The following is a 13,636-nucleotide window of genomic DNA, read 5'->3' as shown; positions in this document are numbered from 1 at the left end:
AATTCTACAGTTTATATGTGCAAATATATATGAAAGTATGGCATCCTGCGATCAACAATAAAGAATAACACTGAATTGTTAGAACTAGGATAAAAGCCTATAAAAAAAGTTATTACTTTTAAAGATTTCATGCAGATTTGCACATCTACGTGAAATCTTTAAAAGTGAATAACTTTTTTTATAAGCTTTTATCCTAGTTCTAACAATTTAGTGTTGTTCTTTTATGTTGTCCGCAGGGTGCCATACTTTCAATTTGTACATATAAACTGTAGAATTTTCATATTAATCAAATGTTGTCATGAATTGAGCAGACTGCTTTATCGACCTCGTACAAATTTGGCCGACCTTCCAGCATCGCCTTAACATTCAATTAATATTATTGCAATATCCCTTAAGCAACATCACGTAAATTTCTTGATAAAGTGGAAATGTGAAGAAATAAAATGTACAAGTTTCGATTTCTTGAAATATTAATGTGAAATAATTAGGGAGAATGAAGCACGGGAGAAGTTTGTGTCTTGTATTTTAAGGAAACGCACAAATATATATGAATATTTCATAGTTCTCCAGTTAAGATCTCAAGACGTCAATGTGTTGATACAAGATAATGTAAACTAATGTATGTAAGTGACGTAAAATAGTGCTCCATGAACGACGTCAGTAACCGGGGCGGTAGACGGTCTCTTCCCTCCGTTGAATTCAAGTAAGCGGCGGCGGCGGCGGCGGCGGTGGCGCGGAGAGATGAAAAGCCGAGTGAATTAAAAACGTTCGTTTTCTTGCCGGCGCTCGTAAAAGCCACATTTGCCTAACCATACGAAAAGGGAACCGACGAGTTAAGCCCGATTTATATTCCGGCTAGCACGGCAAACAATCTCGAAAACTTCTAACCGCATCGCCCCGCGCCGCGTTCCTGTCCCCCGCCGAGAGAGAGAATTCCAAATCAGCATTTCCCGCCTGCGGAGCTTTAAGCTTCTCTCCCAACTTCGGGGAAATCTCCTCGAAATCAGTCTCTCTTTCCCGGCTGCTTCTTTCCTTAAATTGTGGCGATGTTGAGAATTCGGCGCGCCCGCATGGGGAAGACAGGCGTCACGCGAGAGGTGGCATCACGAAAAAGAGACGAGGAGGGAGGAGGGGGGGGGCGGTTGGAGGGAAGAGGAGAACGAGATAGCGAGAACCGCGGAACCGCAAGCTCGGCGAAAGTCCGAAACTCATCTCGATTTCCGCTTTCGAATTTTCACGCTTTCCGACGAGATAATGGACTTTCGGGTTATCGTTTCCCTCGGGAAATGCATCAGCTGAAACGTAAGCATTATATCGCGCTAACGTTACGCAATAATAACCATAAAAATGATCCTCTTATGTATCATTATCTTGTTATGATAAATTAAACGATAATAATAAGAAAAAAGTAAATTACTTGCGTGAGAGTATCGCTTCTCGAAATATTCTCTCGTATGTGTATATAAATTAACTCCGAATCCGTCGGTCCATCCCTTCAGTTTTTCTTTTCTTTCAGTCATATAAACGCGCGTTATATCCCAGATAATAAGATACTTTTCTCTGACCAGATCAGATCTGACAAACGATAGTCTGAAAGAACCGAAATAAGAGTGACTCTTCGGAAGAAGAGACGAACAGGGAATAGGGGGAGCACACACAGGAAGACGGTAGCTCCCGGAAGAAAGCCGCAAACTCGGCAAAATGGCGAAGTCCGAAATCCATCTCAACCTCACGTTTTCGTATCTTCAGTCTTTCCAGCGAAATAATAGGGTTTCCCGAGTACAATATTTTCTTACCGTACAATATTTTCATCCTGAATATGAGTGGCGTTTTTTTTTGTCAAGCTCGATCCCAAATTATTTATTTATTAATATCCATGTTATTGTTACATGCGAAAATTGCAGTTATTTATGAATATATTGATGATTATTAATTATATAAATAATGACGATTTTCGCTTTTTCATACGTTGCGCATCAGAAGGCGCATGATGAATAATCTTCTTCGTGCAGTCTTTGCGCTAATCGGGAACGTATCATGCATTGCCGCTACGTGCACGATGAATCATCCCCACGAGATTATTTTATCGGCATTCAAACTCCATTTACAGCAGATCGCACTAAGCGTATGCGAGTTAAACTTCTGAGTTCTGTACAGGATTTCGAACTTACATACGGTAAGTAGACTTTATCTGCCGAATTAGCTCGGTATTATAATCAGAGGATGAAATTCTCGTAAATTTTCGTCGTAACTATCACCGATTTTCGCAGCGATTGCCGCAAGCGTTTAAAATTATTATCGTTAATATTGTTCGTGTACGTGAGAAATTAAATCACAATTTCATAACATTTGAGAGAACATACGAATATTTCTGAATAGTTGTATTATATAAGCAGCTGTTAATTGAAAACGATATTTATTGGATGACAAGTGTGTAGGTTGGCATTATAAAGGACTACCTCTTTATTTGTTGCGCGAATTATTAAACTCACTGAGTAATATCGTTAATAAACGAATATTATGAATATTATGACAAACGTAATTTAACGTTCATAGTTGTCATTTTGGTAGTCAAATTTGTCTAATTGCGTAAAAATTATATTTATATTTATATTTATATTTAAGCACTGAATGGAAAGAGGAATAGTGGAAAAGAAATCAAAAGTGTTTTTTAAACAAATTCCCTAGAATAAAATTAAAAATTTTTACAAAAAAATTAATTTTTTATAAAAAATTATTCTTTAATAAGATAATTATGTTTTTTTTTTCATTTAAGACGCCTTCGACGTCTTCCAGAATTACACGTGATTTGCACGTGAAACAGACGAACAAGCATAGTTTCCTGAGATCTATTGCGTTATAATTTCCTCAGTGAAACGTTCTTCTTTTTTTCTTATTTTGATGACTCTTGCCGGATCCGTATGAGTATCCGGCAACGCGTGTCGTGACGGGCGCCACGGATGATAAATCAGCGCCGTGCGGGCATTTTATTGGAGTAGGCATTCTTCTCGCCGTGGAAGGAAGTTTTTGCCACTCTGCGTGCTGCACCGTTCAGTTACACGGTGACGGATAATTAATGCCAAGCGGCGCGCGGCCCTGATTTATTGCGAGTGATGTAATTACCGTACCGCGTACGTACCTGCGATACGCAAGAATTTTACGGAGGCTAAGACCTGGAGAGTCACGGTAATTTCCTGCATGATTAATAAATATCGCGAATCGGCTGCCGTTATTATCGTTATACTTGTTAGATAATATTTTTGTTCACGCCTTATTTTTTTATTTGTTGAAATATGCTGTTGATTATACTCGATATGGGATCTACTCCGATATAAATATTATAATTTAATTAATATTAATATGTAATATTTAAGTTAATTAATAATTCATACATAATTGCACTGGTGTTTTCACGTTACTTATTTATTTAATTAATTATATTATTATCATAATATAAATTACATGAATAGTGAATTCATCCAGAGAATTCGCATCCAAAAAATAGTAATTTAATTAAAACTGTTATTTTTATTATTATTTAATAGTGTTATTTTATTTTATTTTAAAAATCCGAATTCTAAAAAATTAAGCAAAGACTCAAATAATACTACAATTTATTTATTTGATTTATTCTTTCTAAAGAATATATTAGAAGAGACAGAAAAATTAATATTTTATTAATACTAATGGAAATGGGAGGAATCGATTGACATACAAATAGGATATACGAAGGATTAAGAGAAAAATGTATGGATATACTATTATATATACATCTGTTCTATGTATTCTCTGTGCAGGATATAGATAATAATTTGGAATTATCAATACAATTTTATTATAATATCAACAGGGAAATTGCAATAATGATAATTGTAATAATTATAAAATAAATAATTGGTTAATGAGACGGATTAGCTCTTTTCATGAATTACACATAATATATAGTTTCTTTTATTGTACCGGTAATGAACTTGTATTGAATGCTATTGTATCATTTTATGAATTAATTTGACGCAGGCTTGATTGATTCAATTAATTAACGCAGCATGAAACGTTTCTCTCGTTCAAAACGTGGTTAAAAATTACTCCTACTGCACTCGAACGGAATTGTTGTTGCATAATGTATATCTTCAACGCTCCGCTCGCCACTCGGTATATTTATTCGTATTGTGCACTGTGTTAATGCGCGGGCATGCTTTGTGTGGCTCGTGGTTTGCCTTGAGGGGTAAAATTAATGAACCCGTGGTTTTGCCTTCTTATACTAGCTTTACGAGCTTACCTTTCTCCGGCCCAAGCTGCCGGGGTACACAATGGCCAAACGCCATCCTAGAGAAGCTCAGGTGGCGTTCGGACCGCGTAATACGAAACCGTAATCAGACTAATGGCACTATGTTATCTTTCTCTTTTTGCGAAATCGACCGAGAAATCAATAAAAGAAAGAAAAAGAACAGAGAGACAGACAGACAGACAGAGAGAGAGAGAGAGAGAGAGAGAGAGAGAGACTGAGAGGATAAAGTCGTCTAGTTTTGAACCGTAATAATAAAACCGAAGTCCTTTAATGTTCTCTTTAATGTTCTCGGTATGCATTCGTCGCTTTTAACGCAATTGAAAATAATCTTGGAAGTTACTTATAATTCTTATCGTTATAGAGATTAATTTTGTTGTATGAAGAAAGAAACTCGAAAGCGTAGAAAGAAAGAAACTCGCGCATTTGTTATCCTTATGTACCTTAATAGAAAAGAGCGGGGAAGCATTTATCCCTCTCTGTGTTTGTAACGGTAATCTACAGAAGGATTAAAAAGGTTTTATACGGTCAATTACTCTTTTGTACGAGAGACGGCCGGCTCAATACGTTAAAATCCTGCACGCTACGCTTTCCATGCGGCGAAGTTTAAGACGCATTTACGGTAACGCGCGTCGTGATATGTGCATACAAAGCAACTCATTTGGGAAGAGGGAGAAGGGGTAGAGGGGAGGGGGACGGGCAGGAAGATAATAAAAGCGAATGCGAAGCACGAGTTATGTAAACCGTGCGCGTGGCCATAAATGCGGGGGGCGTATGGAGCGTAATTAACGCAGTCTGTCCGAGCGGGCACAAGCTCATTATCCGGCTTATGTAAGCACCAAATTTTATTGATCAACAAAGGATTCGCGCGAATCACGTTGGCTCTCTCTTCCTCTCCTTGAGCAGCATTCTTGCTTCAGGATAAACAGGACCGGCCGGCAAATATTACCTAATCCCATGCAAACAACATCACGAAGACAATCTGATTAATGAAGCCGCTGGCTCGTCTATGTACTTACAATGTAAATATGGTATGAGAATTAATATGCGTGTAAATATAGATGTCAGTGCGAACATGTGGACGGAAGATCGTGGGCAATGATCTGGATGAATTCTCGTACCAGTTTCAAGGCCAAGTTCCCTTATTAACCCTTAAAAGTCTTGATGCGACGTAATATTATTTGCGTTCCATGACATTTTTCTATCTCGATGTCATTTTATTTTAATTAATTAATTGAAGTTTTGCTAAATGTCCTCGTGTTACTATATGTTTCAGGCGCTGCCACCGCCAAAGATGCTACATCTTCGAGTTGGTTACAGTGGAGAAGCGTACTCGAGACTTTAGAGGACTCGACAGAAATCTGGTAAGTTCTGGTAACTTAAATATCGATTTCGTGCTTGAAGGGAATCTAAATTACCTGCACCATCGACCGATCGGCTAAATCTTCTGATAAAAAAGTTTTTAAGTGAAGTTCTCGCTGCAAAGTTGAGTAGTAAATCGACACGCTGTAATTGGATTCTGTGAGACTTGTGTATACGAAGAGTATAATATATAAAAGACGAGCAAAATAAATAAAAAAGTTTATATGTGCATGTACATTATATATGTGTATATATATTAAATATTTTTTTTAATTTTTATATAAAATGTTATAATAAATTGATTTATCATTAAATTAAACAAAATAAAATTTTTATATATGGATCTTTAAAAAACGAGATTTTTTTCTACATGTACTAGAATTAAACCATTACAGAAAGATATTACAGCTTTTTTCGTTATTATACGGTTATGAAAATAAAAATTAATATTATTTTTTCAACCACATATATGCCTCAAAAGATTCTAATTTGTCGCAACTCTTTTATCCTTTTAACGAAATTAATTACACGTTACTCTAAGCAGTTTATCAGCACATCAAGAGACGCAGCAGCGGCTCACGCCAGACATATCAGAAATATAATAAATCCATGAAAGAGGCGCTAAGCGTATCCTATTTCCGGAGTATTCACGTACGATACGCAATTAAATTACAAGTACGGCTTTAATATACTATAATTGCAGATTTTTTCTCGTCCCGTCCGACTAGGCTCCGTGCTTGAATGAAAGTTTCAGCCGAGTGCGCGGGGATTTTACGCTTCCACGATGATTCAGTAGACTTAGCGAAAGATTTTCAAAATCTGCTAGCGACTTTCAAGTATAATCCTTCAAGCATAAAAGCTAATTTTAAGCGGCTTCTATCACTTTGATAATACCGCAAAAGTTGAGGAGTCAATATTTTACTGAATATTTAAAGTGGAAAGCGTTCGTAAAGTTTCCTTTAACTATCCCCATTAATTCGATAATACATACTTTATGTGCAATAATAATAAAATCTTCTGATAATTTGTTCCAATAATAGTCGCATTATTCGCTTCGTACTCTTCTATTTCTAAAATTGTATATTTATCAATTTTTTTTTTTTTTAATGTAGGATATACTGCAAGAAAGAGATAATAAAATTTTATATCAAAGAAAGTTGTTTACTGCTTTTAGTTTATTATTAGTTAGAAATACTAAGAACTTACTTTGCAAGATATTACTTTATTTATGACAGTCTCTTTTAACCTGTAAATTATGGAATGACGTGTAATAAAAGCTAATTAAAGCCGCCTTTCTAAAGTGGGATCCATTTAAAGTAATTGCACGATACGTCTATTTCTCTAAGAAAATCTTATCGATTATTTTGTTGAAACGCACTCGTGCACACGGGGGTCTCTATAAAACTCAACTCTACCGACATTTCCTTTGATGCTAGCGCGTAATGTGGATTCGTCTGGATGCTAATTAATATTTCCACTTTCCGCATAAGAGCGACTCAACAAGCAGGTGAAAAGCACGAAAATTCCTATGCTGCGGATTCCCATGCAGATAACAACGTTTATGCTTTAAAATTACCTATCACCCTGTACATAAATTATAGCATAGACCGAGGTGAATCGGATAGTTAGCAGTATAAGTTTTGAAACAGTTATCGATACTTTTTCTGTTTCAAATGAGCTGTTTTATTATGTTAGCTAAATTTTGATACGGTTATTGATAATTTTTCTGTTTCAAAAGAACTGTTTTATTATGTTAGTTAAACATATGTTAGTTAAACTAACATAATAAAACAGCTCATTTGAAACAGAAAAATTATCGATATCTATTTCAAAACATATACTGATCCGATTCGCCTCGGTCTATCCTACACAGAATCTTTCCAAAGATGTGATATCTAAGTATTTCATACGATTTTATTATTGTACATTAATTAGACAGATTACTATAAGCACAAAGCGCTTTAAAATAATTTCGTAAAATGATATCATTTGTGTGCCAGCCTATTATAATATTTCTACAGTCTAGTATCTTTTATTTAATAACTACGATCGTTAGGAACTACGCAGATATCGAATATGCTCGCGTAGGGTAGAGGAAGCAGAAGGAAAAGTCTGCCATTGTGGAACGGGGATTTCGTGGCTGGTTGTACGCGGGGGGACTATAAATTTTCAGATCGTGAAACAGGAAGGCGAGTACACGCCTCAGGTCCCTGATACGGTCACGCACGTGCTTCTTCGCACGCACCGTCTCTCGTCGTTCCCTCCTTGAAATTTTATCGCGGAACGAATCCAACGAAAACGATCATAAAACTTTGCACTTTACAACCCCCAGACTCGGAGAAGTCAAGCGCGAGGGGCTGAAAAGCTCCGACAGGCCGCCGGCCTCGTAACCGAACAGGTATGTAAGGCGCGTGCCCAATGTGCTCTCCACTACCTAAAACTGGAAAACTGCGCGCATTTATATTTTAATTACTCCGACCTCACGCTCGGGACGAGACAAATGGCGCCTCATTTCGCAAATGCAGCGCGATCCGGTTAATTAAAACCGATAATTTAATAGTAAAAATGTAAGACGGTGAAACGCGACTTCTTAATTGCTCTTAATTAAAGAGTCATTGCAAAATACAACTTTTTAATTAAGTTTTTTTACGGTAGAAGAAATCGACAGAGTCGTTCATTCACATTTATGAAATTTATAAATTTTTTTTGTCAAGACCCATTTCTCGAAGGGAGGTGTTACTATACTTATAAAGAGAATAGGTGCCTTGAAAATTTTGACAAGTACAAGCCTTTGTAACGTTCTATATATAAGCAATACTGCAAAATTTATACGGAGACCATACGGAATACGAAAAGAATTATTTGAAAATTCAGTTTTATACATCAGGTATCTCTTTTAACATTAAAAAATAAGAAACACAAAGCTTCGTGGCTATCCTAATATTTTAGCATAACCGCATCCGCGAGTTTCCTCGTTTCTGCACAACGCAACTGTGAAATACCGTGGAAAGAGGAGGAAGCGCGAACTGCGCGTTCTCTTCAGCGTAGGCAGCAGGGAAAGATACAACGGGAGAAAAGAGCCTCCCAGGAGGCTCAATGGCGCACAAGAGATAAACCGTCGGAGCGCATTGAAACTCCCGCGTAGCCGAGCAAAATGAAAATGAGTCCTTCATGAGAGAAAGCGTTACCGTTCGAATAATTACTGAATGAAGATTGAGATTGCGAGCGATAGAGATTGCAAAAGAATCTGATTGAATCGATAAAGCATGAAAATCATGTTATCAAACAGTTAGTCGCAGTTAAACGGAATTAGATAGCAAGAATATTTCTACTTTGCGAGGAAGAACATTATTTGAGCTTATATTCAGAGTACTGTAATCTCAATTTTATAAAATACATCAAAATTTTTGTTTTGTGTATTTAATTAAATTTAAACTTTTACAATCTCAATAATTAAAAAAATTATTTTCTGTTTAATACGTATTGTATAAGTCTCTTTAACGCAATTCTAGTTTGAAGCTTGTTTACCAGTATTTGACACCACGAGCACGTTAAGAGCTTGTGAAAAACAATAATTTTCAAGTTTCTGCTTGAAAATTTAATGTAATGAAAAAGAAAGTCCGTAAAAGCATTACACTATTTGTATTCGGATTACATTAAGTGCACTGCTCTCAATTGTATGTTTCAGGACAAAATGTCGATGACTGGGAGCTTAATGGGATACGAAAACAATAACGATGTGAACCAGGCCAAGTGTAAAAAGCCGTTGAAGCCGCTGCCGGTTGTGTCGAGCATAAGCTCCGGCGGCGTTACTACGAGCACGGGCAAGCCCTCGAAGAGGGCACGAAGATCCACGAGGAAAGAATCGTGTATACGCGGTCATGTGAACAGCCTCTGGTCCGTCTGGTACGGCATTCTGGCTGTCGCTTTTCAGGCGTACATAGCAATGAGATACGCCAGACGATTCGCCGGTAAGATACGTATACCCCCGTTTTATCCCGGCTAAAATACGCCTCTCTACGGGATCGATTACGTTAACAACATTGGATTATCCTTCTTTTGGACCAGTGATCTCGTCCGCGCGGATAAATTATCTATTTACTGCACAACTGAATCGAATCCGACAGATAATCTCTCTAGTCAACGTATACTATAAAATTTTCCTCGTTGAAACTTCCGTAATGCATGTGATTTTTTTTTATATCAGTACGAAATTGCATCGCGATAACTGTTTTCATATCTAAATTACCTATTTGATTTATATATATAACTTTAATCGATATTTTATGAAATGAAAAGGATGAAAACGTGACGATTATGTGAAATTACTTTAGCGACTTCGAAGGGTTTCTCTTCCCCTTTTGTCGTTTGTTACTTTAATCAGTAAAACTTCTGGGCGGGGGCTCGAATGGTTCGTTGCCTTTCCTTATTTTCCGGCTGTTTCCAGCGGCGGTTTTGCGTAAATTTCTTTTCTTGGCAGCTGGTACTGGAGGCTTCCGTTACTGGAGGTCGTTACGTAAAAGACACACGGTAGAGAACGGAATTGCCGGAGAAATTTTTCGTACTCCCTATCTCTTTCCAAACCGAGTAGGATCTTAATCCTCCGCCCATTTCAATGGGATTAACAGAAAATCAGAGATAAAATTATTAGTTAAGTAAATTGCCGATTCAAGGAATCGTAAACGAATTAACATTCTATTAACAGGATGTTAACGTTGCTACTTGATAATTCTTTAATCGGCCATAAGTTTAGGAGTAACGAATGATTTTCCTTTCCTCCATTATCCCTTTTTGTTTAATCACTTGCGATATCAAGAAATCAGTCCTTTTTAATCGTCCTAAGGCGAGATTATCTTCTTCCCTTCGAAAAAAAACTTCTCTTATCGTTATTTAGATTTAATTTTAATTAGATCTGAAACAGAAGCTAATCAGAAATTTAAACTTTGTCTCAAAAACCATTCAATTGATACATAATAATTACATACATTTTTCGTAATTAATATACTTAAGCTAAGATTTTAAATCGAGAGATTAATTCGTTTTTCAATACATTAATACCAATTCACATGCTTTTTCTTTAATATATTGTACAGCATATTATTCTCTTTCTTTAATGCGCTTAATTTGTGTGTTTTTTATATCATTTCTTTTAGCTTACTTATCATTACCATGGCCAGCGGACGCGCCACCTCCCAAAATCGAATTGTACGCCTGCCTGGTGCTAGCCGGCACCGGAGTCGTTCTACTTCCGGTGCTACTTGGCGCGGCGTTCTTGAAGCTCGGCAATCTCGCGAACGATGGCATAAAACTAGGCCGACATTTGAGCGCTTGTTCGCGCGACCCGCCATCCTCGCTTCTCACTAATAATCCCGATAACAGTAAGTGGTCTATAATTAATGATAGCTTATGAATATAGAAAATTACTTAATGTACTTTACAGCTTGTAATTATAAAAATGTAATCAATTGATCTATTCAATAATACATAAATAATCGATAATTTTTATTTATTTTCATCTGAATTGAAAATGTTGATGAAATTTAGAATCTTTATCGCCTACTTATATTATAAAGATATCTCTCTTGTTTTTTAATTATTATTTTATATTAAATATTAATTATTTTATATATATTTATTAATACTTTTATTTTGTATAGTCCTGAATATTGAAACTAATGTTTTTTTTTTAAGTAGATAATAAATCTATAATCTGAAATATTACATCTAATATTACAAGATTGAAAGTTTGAAAGAGACATGACTAAATTAGATCTAATAGACTTGTTCAAAATTCAATAAATTCTATGCGAGTTTTTATTTATATTCGAAAATTTTAAAAAATTATCTTTTACGAGCGTATAAAATACAGTGACACTATCGTGTCGTTTTTAATTGATATAAGATTAAAAGATAATAAATTTATTTAAATAACGCCGCAAAGAAAATCGAATAAGAACTGACATCTGTTTCACGTTTTAAAGATGATCGATCGATTCTAATTACAATGTATAACTTTTGGGAAAGACGCTGAGCAGGGTGATAACTACTCTTTTTTAGGTCTGGTGAATAATTTATGGAGACACGGCGGCCCTACGGCGGCCTTCGTGCATCTCTGCACGGCCATGTGCTTCCTCCTACCCTCTCTGCTCATGGAAGCGAGGCTAATACACGCTGGATTTCTGCCAAAAGGTAATATAAATGTCTCTGCATTGCTACTCGTTATGCTTCTTCTTCTTCTATGCTTAAAGGGGGAGACACATACGATTCCCCCGGAGAAACATAAAGTAAATAATTAATATCATGTCGAGTCCTCGCCATTTATCCGTCTTAAACAAACTATCAATTCGCGCTGCGCGCGAGTGTAAGATAAAAACGAATCTATACTTTCTTTAAGTAATTTAAAGGGAATTTTTCCCTCGGACGATCTTAAATGTATTATGCTACTTTAGATTGAGAAAAAGTGCAAACTCATCGCACGCTCTTCTTTCACGTATCTATACCTTTTTCTTTAAATTCTTTTGTTAAAGACTTGATTCTCTTTTGATGTTACAAATTTCTTTCAAAGTTTGGATATTAAAGACTCGGCTTTCTTGTGCCTCGGAAATTAGATGTAAAAATAAACTGACTTTATGTTGCGTTTAGCTGCAGGTGAGGCATAAGGCCGCTTTCTCCTATGTATTTTACGATCTTGTTATATTTTACGAGCTCCAATGAAACATTCCTATTATACTTTTCGCTAAAGTACACTGCCGCGATTCCAAGTCCGCGAACACGTTGATATGAATAAGATACCGACAAAATATAAATAATTTTCCAGATTACTTTTTTAGATTTTTATACGTTTTACATACGTTTTACGATAAGATATAGTTCGGTGATCTCGCCCGTAAATCGTGCTTCGTGTCAAACGAAACATGCCGCACTTTCATCTCACTTTAAAAGCGCGGTTACCCGACCGTTTCCCCGACGATACTGAATGAGTGATAGTCGAGCTCAATGTCGACAGAAGCGGGCGTACACTTTGACGTGGCACGATTCCACGCTCGTTGAATTTTGTCGCGGGGGTGGGGGGAGGGGGGGGGACGAAATATATAGCGCGAAGGAAAACAATGAGATCCACGTGCGAGACCGAGCATCTTTCCGCGATCACTTTTCCGGAGCTTCCCATTTCGCGTGCGCGCACCCTCGCTTGTGCAAACAACGGGATAAGAGGGTTCGGCGAGGGAACGGTACCTACTGTTTGTTAATGCAGTACGCACTCGAAAGTACTTTCGCTCTACCGATCTGCAAATGTCGTTTGATATTTAAACTAAATGAAATCTCTAAATAAGAGCGATAATTTGATAAATCCAATTATTTCAATAAATTTCAATACATCGAAATTTTTAGATACATGCGATAAAAGAACTTTACATTCGAAGCACTCTATCGTGATCTATACCGCAATCTCTTTGCTATATATCTTAAGTGGTTTTTGCATTTATCTAATTGTAAGATCTTGTAAATTGTATTGTGGTAATATTCCTGTTCTAAATTTGACAACTCAATTTTCATATTTTAATTTTATCTCACAACCGGAAACCATTTCAAGTTAGATCAAATGATTTTACGCGCTTGCAGGTTTATATATAGGAAAGAAACGAGGCGATAATAATTTATAGGGCCATAAAAAGGGAAAGGTAGCCATCTAAATCTCCTAACTTCCAGTAACTTAATTTCATTTCAAACCGATAATTTAATTTCTCTTTTTCTCTCGTAGAATTTATATATTAAAAATATTTATCTTTCTAAATTCATCTCATTTAATGAACAATTTGGAAATTGTTTTCGTTTGTCCGAAACAATGGATTGTTAATTGATACGACGCAACTCGTCATCTCGCGAACTTCAAATTGTCCGGCAGATGATGAGCCACAGCTAATTTGGCGGATGTACGTTAATCTCATAAATTTCGGGCGAAATGCCCGGCCGGGCAGGTAATAATCTCCA

The 13,636-nt window shown here is 36.5% G+C and overlaps 1 protein-coding gene across 1 annotated transcript in view; it reads left to right on the top strand.

The window, feature by feature from the left end:
* LOC105451686 (protein tincar) overlaps window positions 1–13,636 on the top strand; it is a 131,301-nt gene that overhangs the window by 86,655 nt on the left and 31,010 nt on the right. Inside the window, exons 4-7 of the mRNA XM_011692290.1 lie at window positions 5,562–5,649; window positions 9,336–9,618; window positions 10,801–11,025; window positions 11,705–11,836. Of these exons, the coding sequence (XP_011690592.1) occupies window positions 9,342–9,618; window positions 10,801–11,025; window positions 11,705–11,836 (634 nt within the window). The 5' untranslated portion in view covers window positions 5,562–5,649; window positions 9,336–9,341. The remainder of the gene's footprint in view (window positions 1–5,561; window positions 5,650–9,335; window positions 9,619–10,800; window positions 11,026–11,704; window positions 11,837–13,636) is intronic.

This window comes from Wasmannia auropunctata, unplaced genomic scaffold, assembly GCF_000956235.1.
Source record: "Wasmannia auropunctata unplaced genomic scaffold, wasmannia.A_1.0 LD336047.1, whole genome shotgun sequence".
Lineage (NCBI taxonomy): Eukaryota > Metazoa > Arthropoda > Insecta > Hymenoptera > Formicidae > Wasmannia > Wasmannia auropunctata.
This window is presented reverse-complemented; position numbering and strand designations above follow the sequence as displayed.